The 15,136-nt window shown below is 37.9% G+C and overlaps 1 protein-coding gene across 1 annotated transcript in view; it reads right to left on the minus strand.

The window, feature by feature from the left end:
- Nucleotides 1-142: 142 nt before the first annotated feature.
- Nucleotides 143-15,136, minus strand: part of RIC1 (RIC1 partner of RAB6A GEF complex) — a 60,109-nt gene continuing 45,115 nt past the window's right edge. Inside the window, exons 13-26 of the mRNA XM_026675940.2 lie at nt 13,530-13,568; nt 13,232-13,342; nt 11,829-11,918; nt 10,851-11,011; nt 10,206-10,344; nt 9,452-9,568; nt 7,987-8,715; nt 7,419-7,577; nt 6,283-6,419; nt 5,771-6,057; nt 5,044-5,241; nt 3,064-3,241; nt 2,744-2,932; nt 143-2,168 (exon numbers count right to left, since the gene is read on the minus strand). Of these exons, the coding sequence (XP_026531725.1) occupies nt 1,880-2,168; nt 2,744-2,932; nt 3,064-3,241; nt 5,044-5,241; nt 5,771-6,057; nt 6,283-6,419; nt 7,419-7,577; nt 7,987-8,715; nt 9,452-9,568; nt 10,206-10,344; nt 10,851-11,011; nt 11,829-11,918; nt 13,232-13,342; nt 13,530-13,568 (2,823 nt within the window). The 3' untranslated portion in view covers nt 143-1,879. The remainder of the gene's footprint in view (nt 2,169-2,743; nt 2,933-3,063; nt 3,242-5,043; nt 5,242-5,770; nt 6,058-6,282; nt 6,420-7,418; nt 7,578-7,986; nt 8,716-9,451; nt 9,569-10,205; nt 10,345-10,850; nt 11,012-11,828; nt 11,919-13,231; nt 13,343-13,529; nt 13,569-15,136) is intronic.

The following is a 15,136-nucleotide window of genomic DNA, read 5'->3' on the forward strand; positions in this document are numbered from 1 at the left end:
CTGTGGTGGTAATAGCTTATTAATATATTCAATACTACAGTATAGAAAAGTAGTGCTTCTTCTTTCTGATATAAGAAAAGTGACAGTTTTTATACCCATGATGGTAGACAAAATACAATGTCAGCAGTATGGAAAAATTAGGTCATTTCCACCCCTTTATATTTTATTTAAAAGTTATTGCACATGTATTACTACTTATAGTCTTACCAACAGTAAAGGTTACACAACAGCAATAAAAACTGTATAATTACATTTATCAATAAAAAGACATCACCATGCCTTTCTAAGCAAATATATAAAGTCATAACCAGTATTTTTTTTTTTGCTGACCCTCTTAACCGGGTTTCCCAACTTGGCAAATTCCAGTTATATGGACTTCAACTCCCAGAGTTCCACAGCCAATATAACCATTGCCGAGAATTCTGGGAGTTGAAGACCAAGACTCACCTTCAATTTGCTAAGGTAAGGAAGCAATTTTTTTGACTGTTCATAATATATTCATTCAGAATTCACAAGGAGAATTTCATGAACTTTGACTGTGGCTGATGCTGATTCTCATACTACCTAAAAGATAAATGATTTTGGTCCATGTATGTATTAATTACACCCATATTATAAAAATAAGTGTTAGGTTTCAGTAGAAAAAGTAGTAGTGTTGCATTTTCCCCAACTGCACAATACAAGCCATACAATATTTAAATTTTAATACTGTTACAGGTATTTAATATTACACACCAGTATTTATAATACCAATCTGGAGTCAGCAGATTGAAAAAAATAAGTACCTCAAGCAAACATGAGATTCTGCTGCAACCAGTTTTTCATAATATTGTTGTATGAAAGTTAAAATAAACATTTTTAGTTACAAGTGTATGCATTATAAAATATTAGCAAGATGGTAGCTTTAATATATACACTGTACATTGCCATTACAAAGTCTTAATAGCAGTAATATATAAATTGGTCTTTATTTACACAAAAATAATCTTGAGGAAAGCATCTTTACAATTGAAATAAATAAGATTTCAGTAATTCATGTAAAATATTTTTGCTTAGAATGGATCTGAACAGACTAAATGATGAAATGAAGCTGCAAATAATGCCAGATGAAAGTCAGTTGCATTCTGATAGAAGTGCAATTTTACTTTTAGTTTTCCTGGAGTTAAAAGTACAAACATGCAAGATAAAGCTACCCTACACTGTGGAGCAAAAGCATAAACAGTAAACTTGAAAATATACAAGAGTATTCACAAAAGATACAATGTATTTTACAATTTTTATATATATATAGTATTTGGTGATGTCAAATTTGTGATACCTGCATAATTTATAGAACAGAATTTAGCTTAATCAGGCCATCATTTCTTTTAGGCAATTAAACTACACAGAATGCACCAACATTTCATCCCAGCAAGCTTCATTGTCAACTTGTTCAAGTTTTGGTTCAAAAATTGGGTTGGGGAATGGTGCAGATGGGTAAATCTTAGAATGGTCTCCAAGATTTTTTTTTCTTTCATTTAAAAAATGCAATAAAGATCATATACAGTGATACGGAGTAGATGTTCTGCATGATTAAGGGAAAATAGAGAAAGACTTTACAAGAGCTTCAAATAAATCTTCTTGGAATACAGATGAATATTGCTACTTTTCATACAATCAGATCAACAAAAGAACTGAGGAAGTTACTGGGAAAGCATTCACAAATTCAAGGAAATTCTCTAGTCATGTAAAAAAAAAGTATTCATTAAAAACAGAAACAAAGCAAAACTAAACATATGTTTTTTTGGGGAAAATGATTACTGTACTTCCTTCCAAAAACAGTATTCCTCAATGCCATCATTATGAAGCTTTACTAAAACCGTTATCGTGTTCGATGCTGTCAGGAGACAGTACAATCATAACTGCCTTCCTGAAGGGGATGGTCTTCCTTTTCCAATCCAATCATGTCCTCATCAGGTCGAATTGAAGTATTAGGACCAGTGTCACTTTGAGGACTAGTGCTGTGGTTAGTTGAAATCCGGTTCTCCTCTGCCCTTGGACTGGCTTGTTCAGCCACCCTTGACAGATTTGCAGACTGAAAGGCTTCCTGCTGCACCTGCTCCTCCGATATCTCACTCAGCTTCTGCAGTTGTGGCTTGATAATGGTTAAAAATGGCTTATAGCCAGGACTATAAAAACATAAAGATAAGAAGATAAGCAATTATAAGGCTGTAAATTCAGTAACTATCCTTCTCTGGTTATTAACTTGGTGTAGTAAGCCAACCCAACTGGTGGATCCCTTTGCACAATGAAAATATATATGATGCTCAAATTTTTGCTAAAATTGAGCTTGGTTTCTAATGATCACATAATTTTTTTTTTAATCTCAATCTGCAAATGGTTTTTCAATGCTTTTATCTGGTGGAGAGGGTTCTTATTTTATTTCCCATCTAATCTACCATCCTGGAGCTTCCTAACTTTTTCAAATTAAGCCAAAGTTTGGTATTGCAACCTGCTGCTTTACTATGAAAAATATGCTAATTCAAGATACGATGCATAACGTATCATTGGATACATATTTCTCTGTTCATATTACACATCTTGAAATGTTGAAATAAGAACTCTTTTCAAGGGTATTAATAGGAACAGTTAGTCAGTTACAAAATAATTCCACAGATAGATTATACTAGGTATTATATGCTGCTGTTTCTTAGAAAAGCAGCTTAAACCATATGTAAAGTGAAAGGAGATTCATGCGACTCACCAGTCTGTAGAAGCCCATCTTTCTATTGCCTGCAGTCCCATCTTAATGTTCTGCAACATTTCCCCATCAACCTCTGAAGATTGCGCCAGACTAAACACTTGATTGATGACTGAAGATTCTCGAAGGATTAGGCCTATGACCATGCACCAGTCCAGGCATCCTGCTTCCATGAAAATATGAAGCAAATACCTACAAAAAGATCCAATGGCACTTTCTAAGCTAAGGCACAGAAACATTCCCTTTTCCCCACAGGATATTATCCTTCACCCCCAACAACTCAAAGGAATCCTAATGACAATACAAACTTCCATCTCATTTACCGCAGCTGAACTTGTGATTTGTGTGGCCCTTTGCTGGCTAGCTCCAAAGAGATATGTTCCAATTCAGACTGTGTCAGACTCCAGGTGGAATAATTTTCATCCACCATAGTCCAATCTCCATCTACAATAGAGCTTGTTTCTGTCAGATCCGTGGCAGAGCCAATGCTCCCCTCGTCACCTATCAAATACAGCAAAACAAATATAGATTTCAATGTCTCTGACTTAGTTAAAATGTGCAAAAAACCCTGCATCTCATCAGTATAGAGTACTTGGCTCTTTAACATTTTTTATGGATAAAAATATAAGGATGGTTATGGAATGTAAACGGTATGAAACATGCATGTATTTTTGTATGTAGATGATGTCATGTTATCAAATACCACATCTGTAGTGAACACTAGTCTATGTGATGCATGAAAGTGTTTGTATCTAAAAAAATCAATGTATCAAAACAAGATAATTGTGTTTTTCTGGGAAAACTGAACGAACAATCATAAGGTATACATAAAGAGCCAAAATAGCAGCAAATAAGTGATTTTACTAAAGAAGGGGAAATAAAATTTAAAATATGTAAATGTTATAAGAAAGGCTGAGGGTATGGCATGTTTTCTACTGCAAGGAATCGTTGTTTAATGGAATAAAATTAAAATAGTTGTGTACTAAAGCATGAATCTCCCCAATGTGCAAAATGGAAATGAGAATTACTATGGGTATGACTATAGTATGGAATATTTAAGAAGTGTATGCTGTAAAACAAGAGATAGGTTAAGAATGAATTGGTGCTGAATAACAGTGAACTGAGTACAAATTAAGTGAGTCATATAGGTAGTCCTCTTTTAAGAACAACTCATTCAACAACTATTTAAAGTTACAATGGTGTTGAATGAGACTTACAATTGTTCCTTGTAGTTGTGGTCATTGTAGCATCTCTTGGTAAGAGGCTCAAGATTCAGGCACTTGGCAACTGGCTTGCAATTACAATGGCTGTGTCAGTCAGAAGATCACCACTTGTGACCTTCACTGCCGGCTTCCAACAAAAAACAAGGGAGAAGCCAGCAGGAGGTCATAAATGGCAATTACGTGACATTACACTCAATGTCTACACAGAATTTGCTTAATAACTACAACTACAATTGCCGTATTAAGTCGGTACAGTCACACAACATTGTATTTTATGAACACGTTGCTTAGTGGTAGAGTTGCCGATTCCAAGTACCTCTTTTAAGGAAGGACTATTGGTACAGAGAGAGTGAACATGAATCTAATAGCAAAGCAAATATACAAAGAGTAAACTTGTTGAGAGTAAGAGGACTTTCAAGGGGTTGTGCTTAATGATATCTTTAAGAATAGCAAGTTAAGAAGTTTAGTGACACTTTATAAGGACAGACACATAAGGACAGTTATACTGAATGATGTTGATTTGAACAAGAGAGTTTGCTCTAGTGGTTAGGGCACCAGGCTGGTGAGTCCCTCCTTAGGCCTGAAAGCCAGCTGGGTGACATCGCCAATCACTCATTTTTAGCTCAACCTTAGCTCAGAGGGCTGTTCTGGGGAAAATAGTAGGAGAAGGAAGGATTAGATATGTTCACCACCTTGAGTTGTTTATAAAAGTAATAAAGGTTGGAAATAAACTTTTTTTTTTCAATTTAATATTTATTATTCTTTTTATGCACTTTGTGAACACTGCTTATTCCAAAAGAGACTAGCATGGTCACTATACATATAGGTATGCTGTCTTGTGATGAAGTTCTAGATTGCTGCTGCCAATAGAATTCCTATTTTGAATTTGTTCTAGATATGAATTCATAAATATATTGATTTGTTTTTCCTCTACTATTTAATCCTTTACCTTCTGCGTTATTCCCAAGAAAGATGAAGAAACAAATGGCAGTTGTTGTATATGAAAAATATACTTTTATTTTCAGATAAAATACCCAGAACCACCTAAAAGAAAGCCAAATATCAGAATAAAGAACTCACCCACTTTACTTAACAAAGGTGAGAGGAATGCCTCCTGCATTTGAGGGCCATGGGAAGATGCTGTATCCATCTCTCTTTGGGAGGAGCTGATGGCACCAAACCAGCTATGACTCCTTGACATATCTGGGATGCTGGAGTCTATTTCCATGTTTAAAAAGCTGTCAGCAGACTGTGATTTTAAGAGTTGTTCACCTATTACTGGAAATGAGAGCATATGAACGAGCTGTTGTTCCAGCCTTAAACATATTATTTAAGATTTCAAGGCTAATTCATTTCAAGGACCTGTAACCAACTCCTACTACTTTGGGATGCCTACCATGAGTTTCAGTATAGATGAATATAGCCACTTACACACAATGCACACAATGAAACCAAACTAATTTATTTTCTTTCCTATGAACACTTTAACTGTAACATTCATCAGGTAGATAGTATTCTCTTCCAACAATTACTTGCTATATATTTTTATTCTTTGTTAAATACAGTTTAATTTCAAAGACTGAATTAAATATGTTTAATCTTAACGTGCTAAAGTGCAACATCACTTGAATTCAAAATGCCTGCTACATTTGCTTCTATGGTAGCACCAACAATGGATTTGTTACAAATATGAAAATAATCATCTGATCTGAAAATACAAAATGAAAGGTAACAGCCCCATAAGACACCATTTACCCTAAAGTTACATTTAGATTCTGGTACATTAAATGAGAGGGGGATAAGATACCTGTTCTACATTTTCCGTTCTTCAATGGTGAATTTATAGAGCACACTGGAATAATGGGAAATGGCCAAAGAAAATCACGGTGTAATGTCTTCAAGGCAGACACAAAATCCTCCACACGAGCAGCTCTGTTGCGCTCTTTGCACAACCAGCCTATCAACTCAAAGCCCAGCTGTGCGGCAAAACAACCAAGGTCCTTAAGCCTGATTTCTTCCAGAAGATGCCGAGCATGTCTCCACAGCATCATGTCAATGTACATGTTCTCAGCGCAATCACTTTCCTTACTCAATCTACAAAGGTGGAAAAATAAAGTTAACACCAAAGACTAATTTCCATTTTAATTTCTAATTTCCATAAGGATTTAGCCTAATTTTCTAGAATCAAGTTGGAGTACTGTGAAATTTCAGCATCAGATAGAATCAGTAAAGTAGTAATAATCTCTGTAATTTAATATATGTAGGGCTGATGCAATGAAATATATAGCAAGAGACATATATTCTCTTCTACTTGATTACCTTTTGCCAGGTGGGCCAGATGGCATGCTCAAGGTTTTTTGCAAGTTAAATTTGCCAGCTGGAAGTGTCTCTCCAGATTGAGTCAAACTAATACTGCGATGTCTAAAGAACTCAAAGCCACCACTTGAAGTAGGTTCCTACATGGAAGAAAGGGATAAGAATAGACAGGTTGGAGACTTGGTCAGAATCGGACAGTCTCTAAATTAATTAAATTAAATTTAAAGCAAATAGCAGACTGGCTGAAAACCAGAAAAGCTGAGAGTAGGTTTTATGGTGAAAGAAATATTTCTAATGAATTTCACAATAATGAGTTATTCCAGTAATCCTCCATCAAACAGATGCTTCCTGAAAAAATATCCACTTATAATGATTTCAAAACTTTTTAGTTTTGTTGTTGTTGTTGTTGCTTTCTTGCCTTTGTATGACGTTAAGGTGACTACTACTTCAGACAGACTTAATGCTATATTTGGTTATTTTTCAAAAAAGGTCTATAACTTTTAGGATCAAAAACCCTAACTTAAGAGAAGAAAGCCTCTGTCGAGACATCTTGTCATCTGCTACCAAAACAGCACAGGCCTAGCTTGGACATCTTGCAGATTGCAGGCATCAAAGTATGACTATAAGCAAATAGCGGTTGTGCTGAGATTAAAAATGCTATGTTATAGTTAGGAAAATATGACTCTTTTCTCCTATTCCCTTTGATCAAAATACCCGACTATCCAACTTCAAGGAATTTAAAAGCAACAAGGTTGAAATGACAAAAGCAGTAGCACGATAGGGATTAATGGAGTCATTTTGATTTACAATACTTTTACCACACTTCTGTTTCCAGCACAACACATAAACAAGTCTTGTGACATTATACACAAGCAAAGCTAAGCAGACCCTTTGCTTAAGATGTCACATACGGTTACAAGTTCTAGTTACCTGTAACCATCAAATAATCATGTTCACATACAGTCATTCATTAATAAAAAAGGAGTATGGTTTAGTGTATGATTAAAATCCATTCATTAAGGAAAATATCTGATAAGATAACTGCAAGTTCTACATGTTACTTGAACATTTTTTTCCAAAATTACATCTGGATTACTGTCAAAGACATTTATGATAGAGCAATCGTGTGCCTTTCAAACCTGAGTTGTTGGTGTAGTAGGAGGGGTCTCCGATTCACCAGAGCCAATGGCTTTCAGAAATCTGATCATGTGCCGACAAAGATCCCACTTTCCTTTCTCCAAAGCTGTATTGAATAGCAGAGTTGCATGCTGCCTACTAACTGCTGGAACTTCCATATTCTGAAACCAATATAAAACACTTTTTACACAGAAGCCACTTTTTATTTAGCACATCAGTAAGCAAACAGAAAAGGCTGCAGATAAAAGCAAGCATCAAACTTCACACCTTTGATTTCATTGTCCGAGTCCAATAATCACGGCCAATGATTTTACTATCCATGACTATGATAGGACTGCTAACTGGAAATGGCCTAGAGGCACCTATTGTATGAATCTATGCTTACACAGATGACTGCATAGTAGACAATTTCATTCCCAGAGGTAATTAGCACCCCTCTCTTATTTTTTATTTCTGTTCTTATTTAATAAATATATACTTGTAAGAGAAAAAGCTCTATCAAAGTAAGATGCTTGTGCATGCTTAGCACACTGTATCACTTTTCCGAATCAAATGAGCGAATGTAATTACCTGCAGAATAATAAGGTAAGATGCGGCTGTGTCCAAATCTTGGGCCATTAAGCACTCTTCAAATAAGTCTTTTGGATTTCCAACAGCAGCAAAGAGATAATTCCATAGGGCATATTCTGTTTTTCTAGCACAATGAACAACAGTCTGTAGGAAGAGGGGGAACTCTGTAATAAATTTAGCCACAGTGGGAAGGAGAGGATCGGGAATGGGATCCCGCGAGGTAGCTTCTTCTTCCAGCACTTCATGGAGCATCAGTTCTAGTACATGAGGAAAATAGGGTAGGGCGGCACAAGAGTGAGCCAAAAGCAAGGCTTGTTCGCCTAGGTTCCTCACCAAAAGCTGGCGTAAAATGTGATGGAGGTAGATCTGAGATGTTCTCTCGACAATACAGAAGGGGAAGAGGACCTCTAAATGTTCAACAGCACTGCTGTGAGTGTATAAACAGTCATAGAGCACAGTGTCATTGACAGCACCAAGAACCAAGGCATCTTCAAACAAAACAGCCAAGGGGTAGATATTAATGTGGAAAGGCAGCATGATCCGTCTTGAAAGGAAGGAATGTGGTTTGCGATGGTCCCTGGGAAACAAAGGAAGCCAGACCTTCATACCTGATCCCCCACAGCTGAGCCACAGAGCCTCCAGTAAGTGCCGTTTCTGTTTGTTAGAACGGCACGTCGTCCAAACATTTTCTACAGACTGGGCAAGTACAACAGGAGCACAGAATGGCAGCTGAGAACATAGGAATAATACTAATTAGCCTATTTTATTTTTTCTCTTTTTCACAAGTTGTTCATCAAGTTTCATATGGCAACACACAAACATTAATTTTGCTGACAACTCATTCTTCCTTAATAGAAGCATGATCAAACGTTAGTTTACTAACTTAATGTAGCTCTTCCTAATCTCTTCCATAATTTTTTCATATTATCCTGTTACCACAATGTATTTTTTCATATTTTTTTTAATAATCAGCAATACAGCTTATTATCTATTTTTCTTTACTCTGTATTAACATAAATGGGTTACCGAAGTACAGAAATGAAGGAAAGGTTCAGTTAAAAATAATCTAAAGTTACAGTACTGCCTATATTTGCTACTGATATTAAATCCCTTTTTTAATATCAGTACCCTTATCCCTTCCGTCCTTTCTATATTTATTAAGATATTGCTACAGTTTGGCAGCTGAATTGTTAGTTGTGTTTGAAAACAGTCCTGTACATTAATCACTATCATACAATGTTGGATAAGCAAGTGCTATTTCAAAATAATAATGGAAACAAATTCTAATTTGCATCTAAAGAAAAGACAGTTACAGAAAAGCAATGTTACAAGAATTTAGAAAAGTTACAGTCATTTATAAACAAAGAATGCTTGCTGTAATTATAAGATCAACAAAGTATTACATGTTTAGATTAATTCACAATGTGCATTTCTTTCATTGAGATTTTTCCATAAGTTAACTCACATGTTTCCTTTGGTTGGGGCTACTCTCCTTTTCTCGGATCTGAGGACCTGATCGATCTCTCTGTACCATGATTAGCTGTCCTGCTAAATTTAACATAATGCTCTCTGCTTCACAGGCCTTAAAGAAAAACAAACATTTATTATTCCTTTTCAATTTTCCTGAATCTACTATTTTTCTGAAAGTTCAAATACATCATTATCAGCATTGTGTTTATAAAAGCATATTATTCAATATCATTCAATGTATGCTGGCCATTGATAAAAAGCTGATGACTCAATTGCCTTCTCTGAAACATAAAGCTAACTATCATTCAGCAGACTGATAACATTATATCCCCTATGTCTCCCCGTAGCTTATTTTTGATGTTGAACATCATGGAGCCATACTGAATCCTCAAAAGTTTTACAAGTAAACCCTCATTCAAAACAACAGCAATTTCTCAGTAGCATCAACTTTATAAAAAAAAAAAAAAAAACCTACAGGAAGCTGCAAAAACAGCAGCAATCCAAATCATTCCTTCATAAAGGTATTATGAACATCAGGAAAATCAATGTTAGTTCAAATACATGCATTTTTCTCTTGTCCTTAACCTAAAGCACCATGATTTATCAACCATGTCCTCTCATGTATCTTGCCCGAACAACAAGTGGGGGAGATTGAATGAGGGATGGTGTTGTCTCACATATACTGTTTTCAAGTGGAAAATCTGCTTTCTCTAGCTCTAAAATAAATTTTTTTTAAAAACTGTAGATACCTGCTGTGGCATTTTCAAGCTGATACCTGTCTCTGTTCTTACTGATGTTAAAGTAACGGACACCACAAGGAAAGGGTGAGGAATATAACGTGACATAGAAACCTCTTGCAGAACCTGCATACTTGTAGTAGGATTAGGGCTGAAAGACAAAAAAAAGTCCAGTGGTCAGTGTCCTACTAGCCCCAAATAAACATCTGTGAGGTATTCTAACATCTTTATCAGTATGATAATAATTTTCAGGATAATGCAACAATCCTTATGAGACCAAGACATTGCAAATATTCCTTGTAACCAAACAGCATTGAAACATAAATCAGATTACAATAGGCTATATATAGAATTGTTAAGTATATATTCCTTTGGCAATTTTCTAATGCAACTGGTTAAGGAAAATGTTTTTCATTTTTAAGGTTAGCTTTGTTGAGTTCCCTAATATGAAGTACCTGCTGAGCTAACCATGACTTAATGCCTGTAATACTGAACTCTGTGTTATTGTTCACAAGGGGGGCCACATCAGAATGAACGAGAGCAAAAAAGACACCATTCAAATCTGATTCAAGAGATTTTCACCAAGGGCTTCTTTCTCCCTCACCCATACACTAAAACAAAACCAATTATGCAATAACATAGTTGAAGTATACTTACCCATCAGATTTTCTTTTAATACTATAAAGGCAAATAGAACAGTCTGCTCTGAACAAAATTATGATGTCCCGAAAGACGCTGAGCAATAATGTTTCTGCCTGCACTTTGGTGATATGAGCAAATGCATTGTCCAGATTGGCTGTTCGTAAATATACTCTTAGCTGAAAAGAATAATGAATACTTTTGATCACAAACTTATAAGGAGAATTTAAACTAATTTTCAAGCCTTGTCCTTTCATGAGGAACTTATAATAAGGCAACCTGGTTGATCTACACTCTAGCTAAAAAAATTTTTTTCATGGAGTGGATTTTTCATCTCTGTTGTGATACTAAATATTCTTCATTCACTATCCTTTTCCTCTTTTGAGATGAGGAAGAAAGAACACTCTGTACAGGTTATTATTATATTAAAAGCACTATATGGAAATAATATTGGGCAGACATTTGAACAATTAATCTTACAATATGAAACAATATAACTTTCATGGAGGTAACCTTTAAACATTTTTAGAGGCAGAATCCAATTTCTGAACAATCACATTCATAAGGAAGATGAGACTAACATCACGTTATTTATGTCTGGATATAAAAATCTGGGGAATTTCTCTTATCCCAAGTATATCCCAATATAGCCTGCCACAAAATGTCCTTGGAGTTTTAGAATGAGTCTACTTTCTCCTTTTGATTTTCTTTCAAATATATAACTGGGCATTCCTTATCTCAGGAAGGTAGTATCAGCAGTGATAAAAAACACGTTTACAAAAATCAGAATTATTTTAATTTTAATATTAATTTTAATCCTAATACTTTCTGAGAACAGAAAGAAAAATGAAAATAACAAGTAGTTATTGTTATTTTTAATTGTTATTGCTATGCAGGCAATAAAGTTTCTAATATAACTAATATAACAGGCAGATTTCTATTTAATGTTTCCATAAAAGTACACCAACAGTCTTTTATATTCAAGGTCTGCCTTACCTCTTCTTGGCGGTCACTTAAGTTGTAACATGCAATGACAATGAAGTCATTCCACCATGCTAAGCCTCCAGTAACAGTCATATTTTGTTCCTAAAATTAAATGGAAAGCTAGAATTATTCAACTTTCTAAAAATCCACTTACCCCAACAGCTTATCCATCAAGGTTAATACAATCAAGGCAAATACAATTACATAATGAAAAATGTTAATAACATTGCTAACAACATTTAGGGATAAACATTAGAATGTTAATTTTATTAACTCTTCCGTAGCCCCGAGAATTCTAGAAGTCAATCCTAAATGTTGTATTTACGCAATTTATAAGAACAGCAGGTAAGGGCTTTGACATCACTATATAATCGTTAGGGATTGATCTTGAGAAGATAGCAGAAAGAAACATCCCACTTTGGGGGGAAAATTGAGCTAGAAATGCCATTTTGAATTTGAAAGAGCTGTGTCAAGCTCGATACAACTGATCTGATCCCATAGGAAATGTTTTGATGGTATTCTGAACTTGCTGGAATTTTTTAATGGTTTTGGTAAAGTCTGAATAGCATTGGAAAAAGCCCATTTTCTATTGAAAACAGCTGTTTGGGGCTCAAAATAAGCTGTTTTCACATTTTAAATTTTCTGCATATCTCCCTTGCTATTGAAAGCAATGCTATTGTCTTAAATCTCCAGAATTTCCTTGATGTGTTTCTGGCTGTAAGGTAAGATGACTGAATGATGGAGTTAATTTTACCTAAGATTCTCTCAGTTTTTATTTTATTTATTACATTATTTAGAACCCATATTTCAAAATAACAAACCTCCAAACCAGCTAATATACAATGTAGAAAACAGAAAGCTTCCAGGATCCTTCCTACAGAGCTACTTGTTCTAGCTGCCTTTGGCAGAAGAAAGAATTTAAGTTAAGCTATTTTGGAAATAAACATACCCCCATGGCCTGCCTTCTCCTCCCACCCTTATTATAATCCACCTCCTCCATTCACAACATTGATAAATAACAGGAACAATACCGCCTCTCTCTTCTCCAAAATGAATTCTGCCAGACAAGCTATTAGCCAACAATTCTATTTTTTTAGCAAAAATATAAGAAATCCTTTAATTACAGTATTACTGGAATGAACTATTTTTACAAGATGCTGTCCTCCTTTCTTCTAAAATACAAAATGTCATATCCATCACTGAGCACTGAGATAAGAAACTATTTATATGAGCCTTAATCTAAATGTCTATTATTTAATACATACATATATTACATACATTACATTACATACATTACACACCATAGATTAGCAAGCAGTCTATAAATCTCAGTGACATTCTACAAATTGGTAATAATATTTTTAGACTGTAAAGTCCCCCCCCCCCACTAATTCATTTATAATTAAGCCACTCACCTGGGTAATGTTGCCAAACAGTTTCCATTTTTTGGAAAGCAGAGAGTAATGTGCAAAGCCAAATTTGCCAACTACAGCTACATTCTGCCCCATCTTATCAATGGCTGAAAACTGTTTATGAAGAAGATAAATGCAACTTGTCAGATCCTTATTAACAAACCAATTATACTATTTGTCCTATTTCATTAATAATGATTTCTAATACAAGCTGCCCCTTCCAATTCATTTCTATAAAAAGTAAAATTTCTATGTAAATACAATAAAAATTGTAAAGTATTAACGTTTTAAAGCAACTTACCCTTATGGGCCAATTGATCTCCAAATATATATTGTGAATCTTTAAAAGAAGAAAACAAAGCACTATGAACCTTTTTTACAATTACCATATTTCATCAAAATCAATAGATAAAAAACTACCGTATTTCTCACAAAATAAGGCCAGGCCTTATTTTTTTTTGACCCCCGAAAAAATGGCTAGGCCGTCTTTTTGGGGGGTGACTTAATTCCCCCCCTTGCATCCTCGGGAGGGCGGGCGGTGACAGCTTGGATGTTGACTTCGGCGTTGGTGGGGCACTTCGTATCGGGAGACCTTCCGCCACCATTGTTTTCCCTTCTCCCTTGCTGCCCCGGCATTAGAGCAACGCCACGGCGTTTGGCGCAGCCACGTGCGGCCAGTCAGGGCTCCTCCCTGCAATCGGAGCCCTGCGGAGACACTTGGCTTCAGGCGCTCCTGTCGCTGCCTTCCGTTTGCCTTCGAAGGTAAAGCCAATTCTTTTAAAAATGACACCATACTAAAACAAAGCCTCCCCTGCCCAAGAGGGCAGCCCAACCCCACGTGGGGAGGCGAATCTCATGGGGCCGCAGCGCAGGATCAGCCCACCTCGGGAGAAGTGCCCAGCCGCCATCCCTGCCTGGCGCCGGGCAGAGCGCGAAGAGCTTCGCCTGGGGTGCCCAGCACAGCTGACAGGCAGGCCCTCCTTCCTGGCGGCAGAGCTCTCATCAAGGCAGCGAGCGCGTCCCCGCCGGACCCTCCGCTCATCCCACCAGGGCCGCGCCGGAGCCGTGTGGGCTGGGCAGAGCCAGGAAAGCGAGCCGCGGGTGCGCGCCCGCCTGCCAAGCAAAAGAGCCGGCCCAACCTGAGCTTGGTTTCCTTCCCAAGTCCCTCCAGCGCGAACCCGAAGGTGCCACCGGGAGAGGCTGCCCGAGGCAGTGATAGCGCCCACCCGTCCGTGGACAGGGAGGCGAGGTGATGGCAGAGCTGCTTCCCTGGCCGGCGGAGAGAGCCCAAAGCCCCCGTCCCTTTCCACCCCTCAACCACCCTGTCCCCGTCCCAACGCATTTACAAATGCGCCGGCAGCTCCAAACGCTTCAGCGGAACGGGCATCAGGCAGAGGCGCTGACTCGGTGGGGCTCAGCTTGGAGGAGGACGCAGCACAGGCCGACGCCTTGCCTCCCTGTCCACGGATGGGTGGGCGCTATCACTGCCTCGGGCGGCCTCTCCTGGTGGCCCCTTCGGGTTCGGGCTGGAGGGACTTGGGAAGGAAGCCAACCTTGGGGCGGCCCGGGCTCTTTCGCTTGGCAGGGGAGCGCGCACCCGCGGCTCGCTTTCCCAGCTCTGCCCAGCCCGCACAGCTCCGGCGCGGCCCTGGTGGGATGAGCGGAGGGCCCGGAGGGGAGGTGCTCACTGCCTTGGTGAGAGCTCTGCCGCCGGGAAGGAGGGCCCGCCTGTCAGCTGTGCTGGGCGCCCCAGGCGAAGCTCTTCGCGCTCTGCCCGGCGCCAGGCAGGGATGGCAGCTGGGTGCTTCTCCTGGGGTGCGCTGTGCTGCGGCCCCGGGAGATTCACCTCCCCATGTGGGGTTGGGCTGCCCTCTCAGGCAGGGGAGGCTTTGTTGTAGTAGGGTGTCA

The sequence above is a fragment of the Notechis scutatus genome, chromosome 2 (assembly GCF_049901735.1).
Source record: "Notechis scutatus isolate UNSWTSFEM ecotype Mainland chromosome 2, rNotScu1.2, whole genome shotgun sequence".
Lineage (NCBI taxonomy): Eukaryota > Metazoa > Chordata > Lepidosauria > Squamata > Elapidae > Notechis > Notechis scutatus.